This window comes from Rattus norvegicus, chromosome 14 (assembly GCF_036323735.1).
Source record: "Rattus norvegicus strain BN/NHsdMcwi chromosome 14, GRCr8, whole genome shotgun sequence".
In the NCBI taxonomy this organism is placed as follows: domain Eukaryota; kingdom Metazoa; phylum Chordata; class Mammalia; order Rodentia; family Muridae; genus Rattus; species Rattus norvegicus.
In genome coordinates this window covers 51,010,013-51,024,984 of record NC_086032.1, presented here as the reverse complement: position 1 = coordinate 51,024,984, position 14,972 = coordinate 51,010,013, and the positions used below count along the sequence as shown (strand labels likewise).

The 14,972-nt window shown below is 38.1% G+C and overlaps 1 protein-coding gene across 12 annotated transcripts in view; it reads right to left on the bottom strand.

Moving 5' to 3' along the window:
* The window catches only part of Arap2 (ArfGAP with RhoGAP domain, ankyrin repeat and PH domain 2), a 199,650-nt gene that overhangs the window by 95,988 nt on the left and 88,690 nt on the right, over window positions 1-14,972 (bottom strand). For all 12 annotated transcript variants that reach the window (XR_005492952.2, XR_005492953.2, XR_010057366.1 and 9 more), the window contains 2 exon segments: window positions 14,025-14,203; window positions 270-385 (listed from right to left, as the gene is read on the bottom strand). Coding sequence is in view for 9 of the 12 variants with exons in the window: in XM_039091929.2 (XP_038947857.1) it covers window positions 270-385; window positions 14,025-14,203 (295 nt within the window). In the remaining 3 variants the exon portion in view is untranslated.

The following is a 14,972-nucleotide window of genomic DNA, read 5'->3' as shown; positions in this document are numbered from 1 at the left end:
AATTACCATTTCCCTATTCTGAGTTTATGAACAAGGTACTACAAAAAGGAAGCAACCCATGCCTCATGAAGGAATTATCTTTGCCAGCTGCAGTTATCCAAGCCACTTTCAGTGATTTCCTCTATGCCTACTTAGACAATGTGGATAAGAAAAATGATTATAATTCTTCAGTAAAATGTAATACTGCCAGCATTACAACATCTCCAGCAAGCCTTTTAGTAGTCATCAAAACAAACATACGCACACACATTTTTTTAAAAATAGCTTACCTGAAACTCCTGTAGGGAGTGATTATCTCAAAAGACTGTTTCACAGCTCGATCTATTTGCTTCACATTTGCAACATTCATAGGAATTATGGTAATGCCAAGTCCACTCTTAAAATCCTAGTACAGAGCAAAAGTACAAGACCATTTTTTGAAAATATAGCCATGATGTCTTTGTTATTCAGGGACTCCGAGGAACATTACTACATATGAAGACACAGTTAAACAACTTGAAAATAAAAAGATCAGTTCTTCTCACAGTAGGCAGACCCTTCCAGTGTATGGTAACACTAAACCAGCCTAATCTACCCTGAAAGTTGATGTCTTCATATGAAAGCTAAATTGATGAGACCATAAATCAGTGGTTCAAACCTTCCTAATGCCACAACCCTTTAATACAGAGTTCCACATTCAGTGGTGACCCCTAAGCATAAAAGTATATTTGTACCTACTTCATAAATGCAAGTTTGCTACTGTCTTTGTAATATAAATATACAAATGTGACCCCTGTGAAAGTGTCTTTCAAACCTGCAAAGGGGTTGTGATAAGTTGAGAAGCAATGCCATAGACATAGGTGCCTTGCTTTGAACTGGTGGCAGTATCTTCACCTATATCCAATCAACAAAGGGAAAGCAAGTGTGCTAAGTATTTACTCGGTAGGAAGCCCAAAGGGAATTATGAAATTAAATATGAAATGCTGGGGAAATTGAGACTAAAATGGATCACTACAATCAATGCACATCTATTTTTCTATGATGGAAAGGAACTAAATATGGAGTTGTTGGGTTTTACTTAATCTTGTTACACTGTACCTTCTGAGGAACTATGTTCCTCTTCATTTGTATTCAAAGGCACTTGCAGTTTTATAAACTGTACAAGTGCACATTCCCAAAATTCCAATCAGACTCTTAAACATGTCCTCCAGTGACATGTTTGTATGAAAGCAACCCTTTGCTCACCATTGAAAACAACTGAGTTTATTGTGCCCTGTTGAAAATTAGAAACCAGACAGAGTACATTCTAAAAGCATCAGTAGTTGCAGTATTCTGCCTAGTCATATGGACTTGGTAACTTTGCAATAAATATCTCAATATTTTGCTAATTACCACCTCAAGAAAGGAATGATCTGAGTGAATAGATTCAAACTAAATGTCCCCAGAGTTCCTAATTTGTGATGAGAAAAATACATCCATAGTAAAGGAAAATACAAAGATACTGTTCCATTTTTTACGAAGGACACTTAGCAAATGAATTTAGAAACTTGATAAAAAGGGAAAGACAATCCATTTTTTTCTATTGTACCTAATGCATGGGCAGGGAGAGTACTATGTATGAAGTACTATATTAGCATTTCTGTTAGCACATAAGGTGATGTCCCATTTTGATCAAGATGGTATAAAATACTACATGTGAGGACAAATAGATACCTGCTTAAAAGAAAGCCTTTCACCCATTGCCATTCCAAACCATCTAGCATTGTCGTTTAGAAACACAGAGACTGTTTGAGAATATTGTAATCCTTCAGAAGACTCCTGTAAGCACCAGGCCTTCTCTGATTGAACCAGAATTCAACAAGAAGTCACTATCTCTTCACTTTCCTGTAGGTCTCTGCACCTGTAAGTAATGCACTCTTTTTTGATATAACTACAGCAAAACAATTTTAGAACCAAATTTCCCATATTTATGTACATACATATGTATGCATTCAGGGAAATTAGTCACACACAGTAAAAAGGCATTTATTATTGACATTATCATTCATGTAGTTTGCATATGCATGTGTTTGGGACATGGAGTATGGGGTATGCATGGCTTTTTTGCATAAAGGGAGGTGAGAGAACACCAGGACATCTTTTCTATCATTCTCCACCTTATCCCCTAAGACAGGGTCTCTCACTCAACCTTTAGAGAAGCTGGTGCCAATCAGGCTCCAGAAATTATCCTATTGCTATTCTCCATAGTGAGGGAGTTACATGTACATATATGGACATGTGGAGCTAGAGGTATACATACACACACATACACAGACATAATATATGTAATATATATTATTATATGATATATAATAATATATAATATACATGGTCTCTGTGTTTGTCTATATGTGTGTGTCTGTGTATAGCTAGAATTATACATATACATATATACAAACATATATACAGTGTGTGCGTTTCTGTGTAGCTAGTTATATATATATTCATATACACATAGTATATACATAGAATTTGTGTGTGCAACTAGATTTATTCACACACATATATGCCTCTGTGTGTGTGTGTATGTGTACAGTGTCTTCCTGTGTGCATGTCTGTGTGCAGCTAGAGTTATGTATGCTCTACACAAATATACACACATATATATATATTATGTATATATATATATTGTCTGTGTAGAGTATTATATAGTGTTTGTATGTGTGTGTGTGTGTGTCTGTCTGTCTGTGGGTCTTTGTGTTTAAGAGTGTGTGTGTGTGTGTGTGTGTGTGTGTGTGTGTGTGTGTGTATACATGCCTGACTGGAGTTACATGCATATGTGTGGACACCCCCTGGTGTAATACGAATCTGAGGATCCTACTTCAGGTCTTCATGCTTGCACAGCCAAGTGCTCCTATGCATTGAGTCATTTCTCCATTTTCTATTTATTATTTTTCAATATATATGTTTATAGGTAAAATGAGAAAGAATGATTTATTGAGAAAATAAATCAATATGATATTATGTTTTCTGATAGAATAATAAATGGTTCATAATATTAAGGTACAAAGGAAGAATATATGAATAAAGATATAAAATTATATTATAATTTCAAAGAAGTAATGTGAAAGCAGGGACACAATAAAATATGGACTATTGTAGAATAATTAAAATTGGTGGTGATAGATTTCCATTTACTATACTTAGCCTAGGATGACAAACAGTACACAAAATGAGAAGGAACACCAAACTTATAATCAGCAAAATTTTAAGACATCTCTACACATCAGTACCAGACTGACTTTACTTTGTAAATGGAAAATACCAATTCCAAAGTATCTACACAAATGTCCCTGCTAAATAATGCAACTGCTGGACAAATCCCCAAATGTGTATGCCTGGAGCCCTCTTTTGTAAATGAGGAAGTGAGATGAGGCTAGCAAAATGAGGTATCTAACCTTGCTATAGGAATAAACTAGATAAAGCAGTGTGCTTTCACTAAATGGCCTTCTAACAATTCTCCTCAATGAGGCTCTTGACAAGAGATAGATATCAGGCCACTCCACAGTATTCTGTGAGGTGCCTGGCCTACAAGTACTGTGTGATACTAAGGACAGATGCTCAGAATGCTTTGACCACCAGTCTAGCAGATGGTGGGAATGACAACCTGTTATGGGACCTGATGAGGCTCATCATGGTTCCTGCCTGGATGGATGGCCCCTCATCAATGTATACAAATAATAAAATCTCTACATGTAAAGCTGTAATTCCTGGTAAAGTGAGGATCAGCTCAGCATTCAAATTTCTCTCCAGCAAGGTAAAGATGATATTTTCTTATCATGAAAAAGTATACTCCATTTATCAACTGTCTGCCATGGCCATACGGTTCTGAGTAATTAGAGGAGGCACACAGTTCCCTAGCAACAATTGACTGTAAAATATAGAGAAGGGTAACAAAATAAATTTCACGCTCTTGAGAGCTATCGAACGTGAAACAACTGCAGTTCTTATTAAAAATACTTTGGTGATATTTAGCCCCCTTTCTGACTAGTAGAACATGTTCAGACAATGTTTCTTTCCTGGATGTTTGTCACAACAACCTGTGTCCATCTCTCTTTCCCATCCTGAGGGTTAACACCATGGAAAAACAAAAACAAAAGCAAGCAAATCCCTAAATTAAATGTCTTTCATTTAAGAGACTAAAGAGGGCTTGTAGATTAAGCAGCATTCTGTATTTAGTGTCTGTGGCCAACACAAAATTTTAGAAGGCTGAACATTGCCACTAGCAACCAAGATCCCAGGTGTTGCTAGCAGACAAGGACAGGACAGTGCAGATATGTAAATGAGCTGACTCTGTCAGGCTTAAGGAAGAAACCTGGCTGGGTAAGCATTAGAAAGCTACCCAGTTTATCTAGACCTCAAGTCACACTGTCTTAGCCAGGGTTTCTATTCCTGCACAATCACCATGACCAAAGAGCAAGTTGGGGAGGAAAGGGTTTATTCAGCTCACACTTCAACACTGCTGTTCAGCACCAAAGAAAGTCAGGACTGGAACTCAAGCAGGTCAGGAAGCAGGAGCTGATGCAGAAGCCATGAAGGAATGTTTCTTACTGGCTTGCTTCCCCTACCTTGCTCAGCTTGCTTTCTTATAGCCCAGGGATGGAACCACCCACAATGGGCTGGGTGTTCCCCCCTTGATCACTCCTTGAGAAAATGCCTTTCAGCTGGGTCTCATTGCGGCATTTTTTCAATGGAGACTCCTTTCTCTGTGATAAACTTCAGCTTGTGTCAAGTGGATGCACAAAACTAGCCAGTAGACCATGTGTAAATAGTGTAATTCTACCTTAAAATATAGTTATAAAAATGAAATGAACTGATGTGAGTTAAAAAGCTTAATATTCCCAGATGACTCTTTCATTTAAAAGTTGTACAGGCACAAAATGTTACTCATAAAATATTACAGTTCATATGTAATCACGGAATGATTCTGTATTAAATATTCTGAACGAAGTTATCACAAATATTGACCAAGATACTGAAATGAGTCATTTATACAAATTTGTTCCAATGAAAAGAATCCTGAATTGACCACACTGTGCAAGAGGAAAGAAAAATGCTCGTCCCTAGAGAGAGAAATTAAGAAAAGTCCGTTAACCTCAAATCCACTGAAAATCTCAAACCTAATTTTAGAAATTATGAATGCTAGATTTCCCTGCCAGGAATTTAAGAGTTTGGTGCTTAAACATTTGTCAAAAACAGATGTGGCATTGTATGACATTGGCACTAGACTTCTAGGAAACACCAGATGCAGAGCTTGGCCAGAGAAAGCACCAGAGAATGTGAGGTCACCACCTACATCCTGTGGCTTCTGTGCCATATAAACTAAGCCCTTGGAGGCCAATCTGAATTCTGTTAGTACTCCATCCCTAAGCTGAAGCATCAGGAGACTTTACATTAGGAGGACTGGGGCAGAAAAGAGTCTCTGTTATACCCTTATTTGAGAATATTTAATCAAATGAGTTTATGTAGTTAAAGCCCTAATGCCACAATCAGCATCAAATCGATGCCCAAACTCACCAAGCAAGGCATCTGGTTGTAATGAACTGGCTAATATTAGTGTGATATTTTAAAACCCATCAGGAAGAGATGGGAAACTATCAGGAAAACAGAACAAATAGAAGCCAAGGCCATGTCTCTTAAATTTGCTTCACATCCATGTGCTGAAATCTAACCATCTAAAAGTATCAATTTCTATAACTCCAGGTCCAGGAGATTTAAAATCCTCCTCTGGCTTCTTTACCTAGTTTACATATGGTAATTCACACACACACACACACACACACACACACACACACACACACACACACACACACATACACACACACTAAATAAATCTTCAAAAATTACCTTTAAAGATTAAATGTCAATTATACCTATTATACTGTACAGAGTATTTCATTTTTTTAGATTTTTTTTTATTTCTGTATGTTTGAGAAGAAAGGAGAAAGAGACAAAGGAGGGAAGAAAGGCATGGGACAGAAGGAAGGAGAGAGGAAAGTCAAGAGGGGAGAGGGACAGAGAGAAGAAGGAGATGGGTAGAGGGAGGGGAAAATATACCATAAGAGTGTACGCCAAGAGGGCATTGGATGTCCCTGGAGCTATAGGTAGCTGTGAACTATAAAAATGGGTTCCATCTCGGTTTTCTTAGAAGAGTTCAGTGGCTCAAACTTAGGTCTTCTAGAAGAGAAGTCCTTGTTCCTAACTGCTGAGCCATCTTTCTAAACCACAGTAGACAACATTTTAAATGTAAATGGGTCTTGAGGAAAAGTGTCAGAGGAATTCTGTGTGTTTGTCATTGTGCCTATCTGTAGGTATGTGTGTCTGTGGGGGAGAAAGGACGACCTCAAGTGTCAGTCTTCTACTTGACCTTGTTTGAGACAAGGTCTCTTCGTGGCATTGGTGCTCTATATAACAGGCTACTTGCTAGAATGTTTCTGAAGATTCTCCTCCCATGTCCTTGTAGGAAAACTATACTGCTGATGCCCCCCCACCCCCACCCCTGGTTAAATATCTTGTTTTTACATGTTCTGAGGATTCAAACTTGGGTCTTTTTGCTTGCCTGACAAACTATTTTGCCCATTGAGTCATATCCTTCATCCTGAGGAATAATTGTTAGGTTAAGTACTAAATTTACATCTACCCATTGAGGAGGGGCAGACAGAGAAAGGAGAGATAGAGAGGCAGCAATAGACAAACAGAAAGATGGAGAGAAAGGGAACAATTTGATTTGAATTGATTGAAGCTAGAGGAAGAATGGGGAGATGGATCGGTGGTTAAAGTACCTGACATTCTGAAAGCATGAAGACCAGAGTTTAGAATTCTGAAATACATGTCAATGCCACCCTGCCTGTAGTTCCCAAGGTAGTGCTTGGAATTCAGATATAGCAATTCCCCAGAGCAAGCTGGGTAGTGAGGCAAGCCAAACTCATGAGATCTTGTTTCAAGGGAGAAACCCTGTCTCAGTAAGATAAAAGAGCATTAAGGAAGACTCTTGATGATAGCAGCTGATCTCCTTATGCATTCACGCACTGCACACACCATCATACACACACACACATATGGCCACACACATATGAACACATACAGAGTGCACATATGAGATGAACTGAAATCTAAAAATGTTGCACAGAGATTCTCAGAAAGTTCCTGGTAATGTATGCTACTTTGTTATTCTCACCACAAACTAAGCTTCCAGAGAGCAGAGATCAGTTGACTTTCCACAAGGTAAGCTTGCATCTATAACCAGCCAGAAATAAAAAAGTGCCTGCTAAAAACTTCCTAAGTGTTCAGATGAATCTTGAAACATAATGACTTTAATATAGCCCACATACAACCAATTACAGAAGTCCTTTTTAACAGATTGAACGTGATAATACATAAATGCTGTCACAAGTCTAACACACTGCAAGTATAAGGAATAGAAGAAAATTGTGAAAACTGAAACAGGGAAGGAAGGCTTCTGAAATGAAGGCTTCTGAAATATGTAAGGGGTGACATTTAATTTGTGCAATGAGGGCCATGCACTGGGTAATTAGGCGAAGAATTCTAGTGTTGTTTTCCAAGATGCTATTGCCTCTCTAACAAGGGTCTTCTCTAAATCTCCATGCCTTTTCCCCTTTTACTTCTTAGAGCCTAGCTGAAAAAAGAAAAGACTAAAAACACCTCTGCCAATATTTTATATGAATCCTCTCTGGTCTCTCTGCTCTGCAGCCTGAGAGCCCCTCTGGGTTTCGACTCCAGCAATGTAGTAATGAAGGCAAGTGCACAAAGCAAGGGAGAATGAGAGAGCCTTTGAACTGAGCAGCCAGGAAACCAGAGACTGTGTTAAATGCAGGTTGATGTATATTATTCATGGAGTTACACCAGTCAGAGAACACAACACACATAGATGAACAGCAAGACTGCCAGCAGGCTCACACTGATGCTCTTAAGAGTGAGAGGGAATTTCAAAAACCATAAATGGGCTTGTGACAAAAGTGAGTTTAAGGTGAACTTAAGTGAGAAAATGCATGTTCTTTTCTCAGGACTAGAGACAGATTCAGAAAATCAAAGTTTCCTGAGGATGCTTTTGCAGGCAAGCTGGCATTGAGAGAGCATCAATGAGGATTAGACGATAGGGTCTAGATGGGTATACATCCATCTTCAAAGCAGAGTAACTTCTGGCCAAATGGAGTGAAAGAAACTCATGGATCAAACAAATGAAAATGGCCTCTAATTCTTATGGAGCCACTGGAGTTTGTGAAAACCAGGACCAAGAACCACTCCTCCCATTGAGGTCCCACAAGGCCATCCTCTGCTACAAATGAGGCTGGAGCCATCAGTCCCTCCAGTCCCTGTCTCTAGTCCTGAGAAAAGAACATGCATTTTCTCACTTAACTTCACCTTAAACTCACTTTTGTCACAAGCCCATTTATGGTCTTTGGTTGGTGGTTTAGTTCCAGGGAGCTCTGATACCCCAGTGTAGGGGAAAGCCATGAAGGGCAGGAGGGAGGGAGGGAGTGGGTGGTTGGTTGGGGGGAGCACTCTCACAATAGGAAAGGAAGAGGGATGGGATGGAGGGTTATTGGATGATGAAACCAGGAAACGGGATAACATTTAAAATGTAAATAAAGGAAATATCCAATTAAAGAAAATAATCGAAAAAAAAGAAAGAAAGATAGAAAGGAAGAAAGGAAAAGAAAGGAAAAAAACAGGAAAAAAAAAACAAAAGTTACTCTGATCATGCAGCGCTACATGAAGTGAAACATGCAGTAAGGAGGCTTTTCCAGAAAGGCTGAACATTTTAAACTTGTATATGAATCACTGACATTTCAGTAAGTGTGCAAAAGTGCAAAGCCCAAGCCGTGGAGTTTTCCAGAATGTTATACAAAGTGCTATGAACAATCCTTCCAAGACTAGACAGCAATAATGATTTTTTTAATCTTTACTAAAATGTTTGCAAGATCTTATACCAGTGTTTCAAAATGTTCAACTTTAAAAGGTTATTCTTCTAGATAGATTAACTGTAAAAAACTGTATATCATCCAGGGGTGAATAAAAGACCCATTGCTGTTAACACATGTTTGGTAGAAGTAAGTTTTATACATTTTCCAACTCCAGGATTTTCTTCCTCCCTTTAGCTGGATGTGTGGATCTGGACTTATGTATCCCATAGAGTACCACATTTGGTACTCTTCATGGATGCATACACACTACATACCCAAAGGTTAAGCTAACACAGGAGGAATAGGGCCAGAAATATGAAATTTCAAAAAAGTAATGACAACTTTAGAGGCAGTGCTCTATTTCCTTCAGAACAATGCTAGTTAAAAGGACTAACTGCATTGTCTGAAACAGTTTGCCTTAATAGAGCAAGAATGAAAACCCTAGGTGCAACCTTCCAATCTAACACATGTGGTTAGGGTGAATAAGATTTCTCTTTAATGGCCAACCTTATCTTTTATCTAGTGTCTGGTCATTCTTACTGGAACAATCAACAAATTAGTAAAATTATTTATCCACTAATTGAAAGATCACTGAAAATAATTCCTTGGTTAGAATGTTATAGATCAATCTCTTTTTAAAACATGTCTTATTGTGGTTAGGACAAAACGGCAACCAACAGATTGGGAAAAGATCTTTACCAATCCTACAATGGATAGAGGACTTATATCCAAAATATACAAAGAACTCAAGAAGTTAGACCGCAGGGAGACAAATAACCGTATTAAAAAATGGGGTTCAAAGATAAACAAAGAATTCACAGCTGAGAAATGCTGAATGGCTGAGAAACATCTAAAGAAATGTTCAACATCTTTAGTCATAAGGGAAATGCAAATCAAAACAACCCTGAGATTTCACCTCACACCAGTGAGAATGGCTAAGATCAAAAACTCAGGTGACAGCAAATGCTGGCGAGGATGTGGACAAAGAGGAACACTCTTCCATTGTTGGTGGGATTGTAGACTGGTACAACCATTCTGGAAATCAATCTGGAGGTTCCTCAGAAAATTGGACATTGAACTACCTGAGGACCCAGCTATACCTCTCTTGGGCATATACCCAAAAGTTGCCCCAACATATAAAAAAGACACGTGCTCCACTATGTTCATAGCAGCCTTATTTATAATAGCCAGAAGCTGGAAAGAACCCAGATGCCCTTCAACAGAGGAATGGATACAGAAAATGTGGTACATCTACACAATAGAATATTACTCAGCTATCAAAAACAATGACTTTATGAAATTCATAGGCAAATGGATGGAACTGGAAAATATCATCCTGAGTGAGGTAACCCAATCACAGAAAAACACACATGGTATGCACTCATTGATAAGTGCCTATTAGCCCAAATGCTTGAATTACCCTAGATGCGCAGAACACATGAAACTCAAGACAGATGATCAAAATGCGAATGCTTCACTCCTTCTTTAAAAGGGGAACAAGAATACCCTTGGCAGGGAATAGGGAGGCAAACATTAAAACAGAGGCAGAAGGAACACCCATTCAGAACCTGCCCCATATGTGACCCATACATATACAGCCACCCAATTAGACAAGATGGATGAAGCAAAGAAGTGCAGGTCGACAGGAACCGGATGTAGATCTCTCCTGAGAGACACAGCCAGAATACAGCAAATACATAGGCGAATGCCAACAGCAAACCACTGACCTGAGAACGGGACACCCGTTGAAGGAATCAGAGAAAGGACTGGAAGAGCTTGCAGGGGCTCAAGACCCTATATGAACAACAATACCAACCAACCAGAGCTTCTAGGGACTAAGCCACTACCCAAAGACTATACATGGACTGACCCTGGACTCATAGGTAGCAATGAATAGCCTAGTAAGAGCACGAGTGGAAGGGGAAGCCCTTGGTCCTGCTAAGACTGAACCCCCAGTGAACGTGATTGTTGGGGAGGGTGGTAATGGGGGGAGGATGGGGAGGGGAACACCCATATAGAAGGGGAAGGGGAGGGGTTAGGGGAATGTTGGCCCGGAAACCGGGAAAGGGAATAACAGTCGAAATGTAAATAAGAAATACTCAAGTTAAAAAAAAAATAAAAATAAAAAAAACAAAATGTCTTTATACCAAGAAATTACATGTGCAATGAATTTGCTCTTTATGAATAAAGCAATTACGTTCTGTTACATAGCTATTAGTAGATCCAATACAAATTATACAAAAGTTCAAAAATAAACATCTCACACCTTTGAAGGAATACATTTGTTTCATAACCTTTAAAAATTATTGGTGTGCATGCATGTGTGCGCGCACACGTGTATGTGCACGCGTGCGTGTGTGTGTGTGAGTGTGTGTGTGCATTTACAACAATAGATAACACCATCATCATCCAGTACCTTCCTAAAGCAGACCAAAAACCTCAATTGGGTGATGTCCTTCATGTTGAGGAGAAAGTCTGTCCTCTCTCAGCAGCCTGAGAGATTCTTCCCATTAGCTGCTTCCCCATATGAGGTCAGTAATAGACAGCTTTCCTCAGGACAATAGGAAAATACCAAAAGGGAAAGGCTTCAAAGGCTGGAATAGGACTGCATGCATGGCTTGTTCAACTTTACCACTAGTCAATAAATGTACATTAATATGTGTTTATTTTAAAAATAGGTTACTTATTCAAAGATGTCAGTCTCACTGCTTTCAATTTTTAAAATAATTTATTTATTTGCATAAATGGAAGTGTTTCTAATTCTCAAATTTATTTGTTGCCCTGTATTTCGGACCACTTCATAAGGCTTTCCCATGGAATACAGCACTGACAGAGAGACAGGAGGAGAAGAGTTCAAGGTCATATGCTACAAGAGACACTGTCTTGGGAAAGCAAAGCAAATGAACAGACAACTAAAGCACTGGGCCGACTACCTGTAGCTGCTCTTGTAGATTTTCACCTTGTAGATGAAACTGCCCTGGTAGATATGTACATGTTTTTGAGAGTGCACAGCCTGACACAACATTAAGTGCTTGCCCCCAAATTCCGAGGCAATGTAATTAGTCACAATAATAGTCCTTGCTTATTTCTAAAACATAAAAGTTGAGAAAAGATTTAAATAGAGCTTTTAGTAAGAAGACAAACTTAGAATTAAAAAAATTCTAGTTTTAAATGAAGCTTGGCATGATGGAACTGTTAGCCCTGTACCAATTATATAAACTTCATTTTATTCATTTAATTCACAGACGACAGGATCTTCTTCCGATAATTATATGAAAGATTAAAAGGGAGTATTTATAAATTAATTTAGCATAGTACCTGGCACTCAGCCAGGGACAAACATTTTAGATTCCACATTCAAAATATTACTAAAGCAATGATTTCAAAAAAAAAAAAAAAGTCCTTCCAAAGTGTTAATAAAACTCAAAAATATATTATTTCTAGAAAATAACATACACTCGGATAATCTAGTTAATGTGAGCAATGAAATGAATAATAGGGATGGTACTGGGTCTGTGCAAATACAAAAATGAATACCTCAATTCGGTAGAATAACTTCAACTCAGATAGATGCAAATTATGAGTTTTGGCCTGAATTCCAATGAGAAAAGTTTTAATCACCTATCTTCACAGACTTCAGACACAATATTCACATCCAGTTCACATACCCTGTTAAGCTGTATGTCACTTTTTTTTAGGATTATGATAAATATTCACATTATTAGTTTGCTGATGTTACTCAGTGATGCCTACCACAGCTAATTGGGTGACATTACCCACCCCAAATAATGAATACATTCACAATGAATTTGGAGGGTGCTTTTGGTTAAAGAGCTGTATTGTTATGTTTTTTCCCTACTGCTTGTTTTCAGTTGATAACTCTGCTTTAGACAGGAAAAGAGTCAATTTTGAAACTTACCATAGTCCATTATTAAATGAATTCATTCTAGAATTCATTTCTATTCAAAATACACTATTTCATATCTCAAATAAGAACTAAGTTCCTAATGCGGAAGAATTTGCTTCTACATGCAAAAGTCTAAAATAGTAGAGAAAAGGAAACTGCACTACAAAATCAAGCATGAAGCTTGTAAAACACAGAAAAACACTTTAATTATCCACAAGCCTCCTCAAAAAATACTTAAATTATCTCTTTAGTGATTTGACCAAAAACAATATAGTTAAAGCCCATATATGTGCATATATGTGACATATGTATATGTATATATCTAAAAAGAAAGAAAGATAGATAAGACAGACAGACAGACATGGCTGCAAGCATATGTACCTACATATCTCTATACCCACAGCGCTATACTATTGCTCTATTATCAAAGCAATTTCATGACAAACAGAATAAAGATGATAAAAATAAAGATGATAAAACTTGGAGTGGCAGTTTCAAGGAGCTACATACCCCACTGGTTCAGAATTTGGTCTTCCCTCAGTAACACTGTTTGGGAGGAGGTGTTAGAGATGTGAGGGGTGTGGCCTTGAGGAGGAAGCAAGTTACTGTGGCAGATTTGTGATCTTTAATCCTAGGACCTTCCCACTAACCCACTTTGATTTGTGCTCATGAGTATGGTTCAAGACGTATGCTCAGAGCTTCCTATTCTTACTGCCATGCCTCACTGCCATACTGGACTCTTTCTTTATTCTAGAACATTAAGCTAAAATCAATTGCCTCTTCTATAGGGGGCTTTAGTCATGCTGTTGTCACATCAACAAAAAAGCAAGTAATACACTGGGTTACTGATTATTAACTTTGGGTCTTATACCACAAAGAAATGGAATTTGGCCCATCCATAAACATCTGTATTTATTCTCATCTGACAGCTATATGTTACTTCAATTAAGGCATACTTTTCAACAATGCTATTTCCTTAGTCCACTAGCAATCCTCCCATCTAATGAAGATACTTTTCTGAAACAAAGCATTCATCCAGATTTTCTTTGTTATTGTTAATAGAGCTTTTAAAGCAAAACCAAGACTATAAATAAAAATACACATGGCTCTCAAAAGCTAAGCACGGTTGCTGTCATTAAAGAATAGTAATTTACAGTTAATATCACAAGGCTCACCTGCTCGGTTTTGCAAAGCCACACACTGTTGCCCCTTAACACAGTAAAAATTTTGGCTTTATAGCCTCTCAATTCAAGATATCCACACTTCTCAGGTGCCACGGCTGCTTGCAACTGTGATGTAAGCGATGGCGACTTCAGTGCACTTAATAATACACTGATCCAATCATTCCTCTCTTCTGAAATTAAAGGAGAAAATATGTAAGACATACCAACAAAGAACATTGACATAAGATCCTCTTGCTTCTGAAGCACATCACATACAAAGTTCTTTACCATAATCGCAGCCTGAATTTCACTATTAGCAGAGGCAGGAGTTCAATTTTAACAGAACAAAAAGACTATGCAGAAGCCCTGGAGCCAATATGATGAGCTTCTTCTAGGATCATACAGAAGACGCCACATCTCAGGCTCCATTTCAGCCCCAAATAAGACTGCATTTACAAAGGACTTCTGGAGACCTAATACCTTCTTCATGTCTGACATGATTCAGGAGACTGGGTTTTCTCTCTACTATAATTTTGAAATGAAATATTTCCATTAGGGTCTTGGTTTGAGCTTGGAGCCACCAGCTGGTGATGGTATTTTGGGAGGTTATGGAGAATGGAGAGTCAGAGTTGCAAAAAGTAGTTACACAAAGAGGAGTTCTTTTGAAGGCCATATAAGTGTGATTCTTCCTTTCAGTTTTTTCACTGTAACTAGGTCAAGAAACTTCTAATTTACATACACCCCACCCCTGTTGGATTTTCCCAAATATCTAAAACCAAGCTTTTAGAAAAAAGCAGCATCACTTCACAACTGGTGGGTTAAGCAGGGAAATACTCAACAAATGATTCTTTATAACTTTTTTATTATCTTTGGCCTATCTTTTTTTTTGGCCTGTTCTATCATTTTTTTTATTAATCATTCCATTCGTTTACATCTCAAATGATATCCCACCCAACCCCT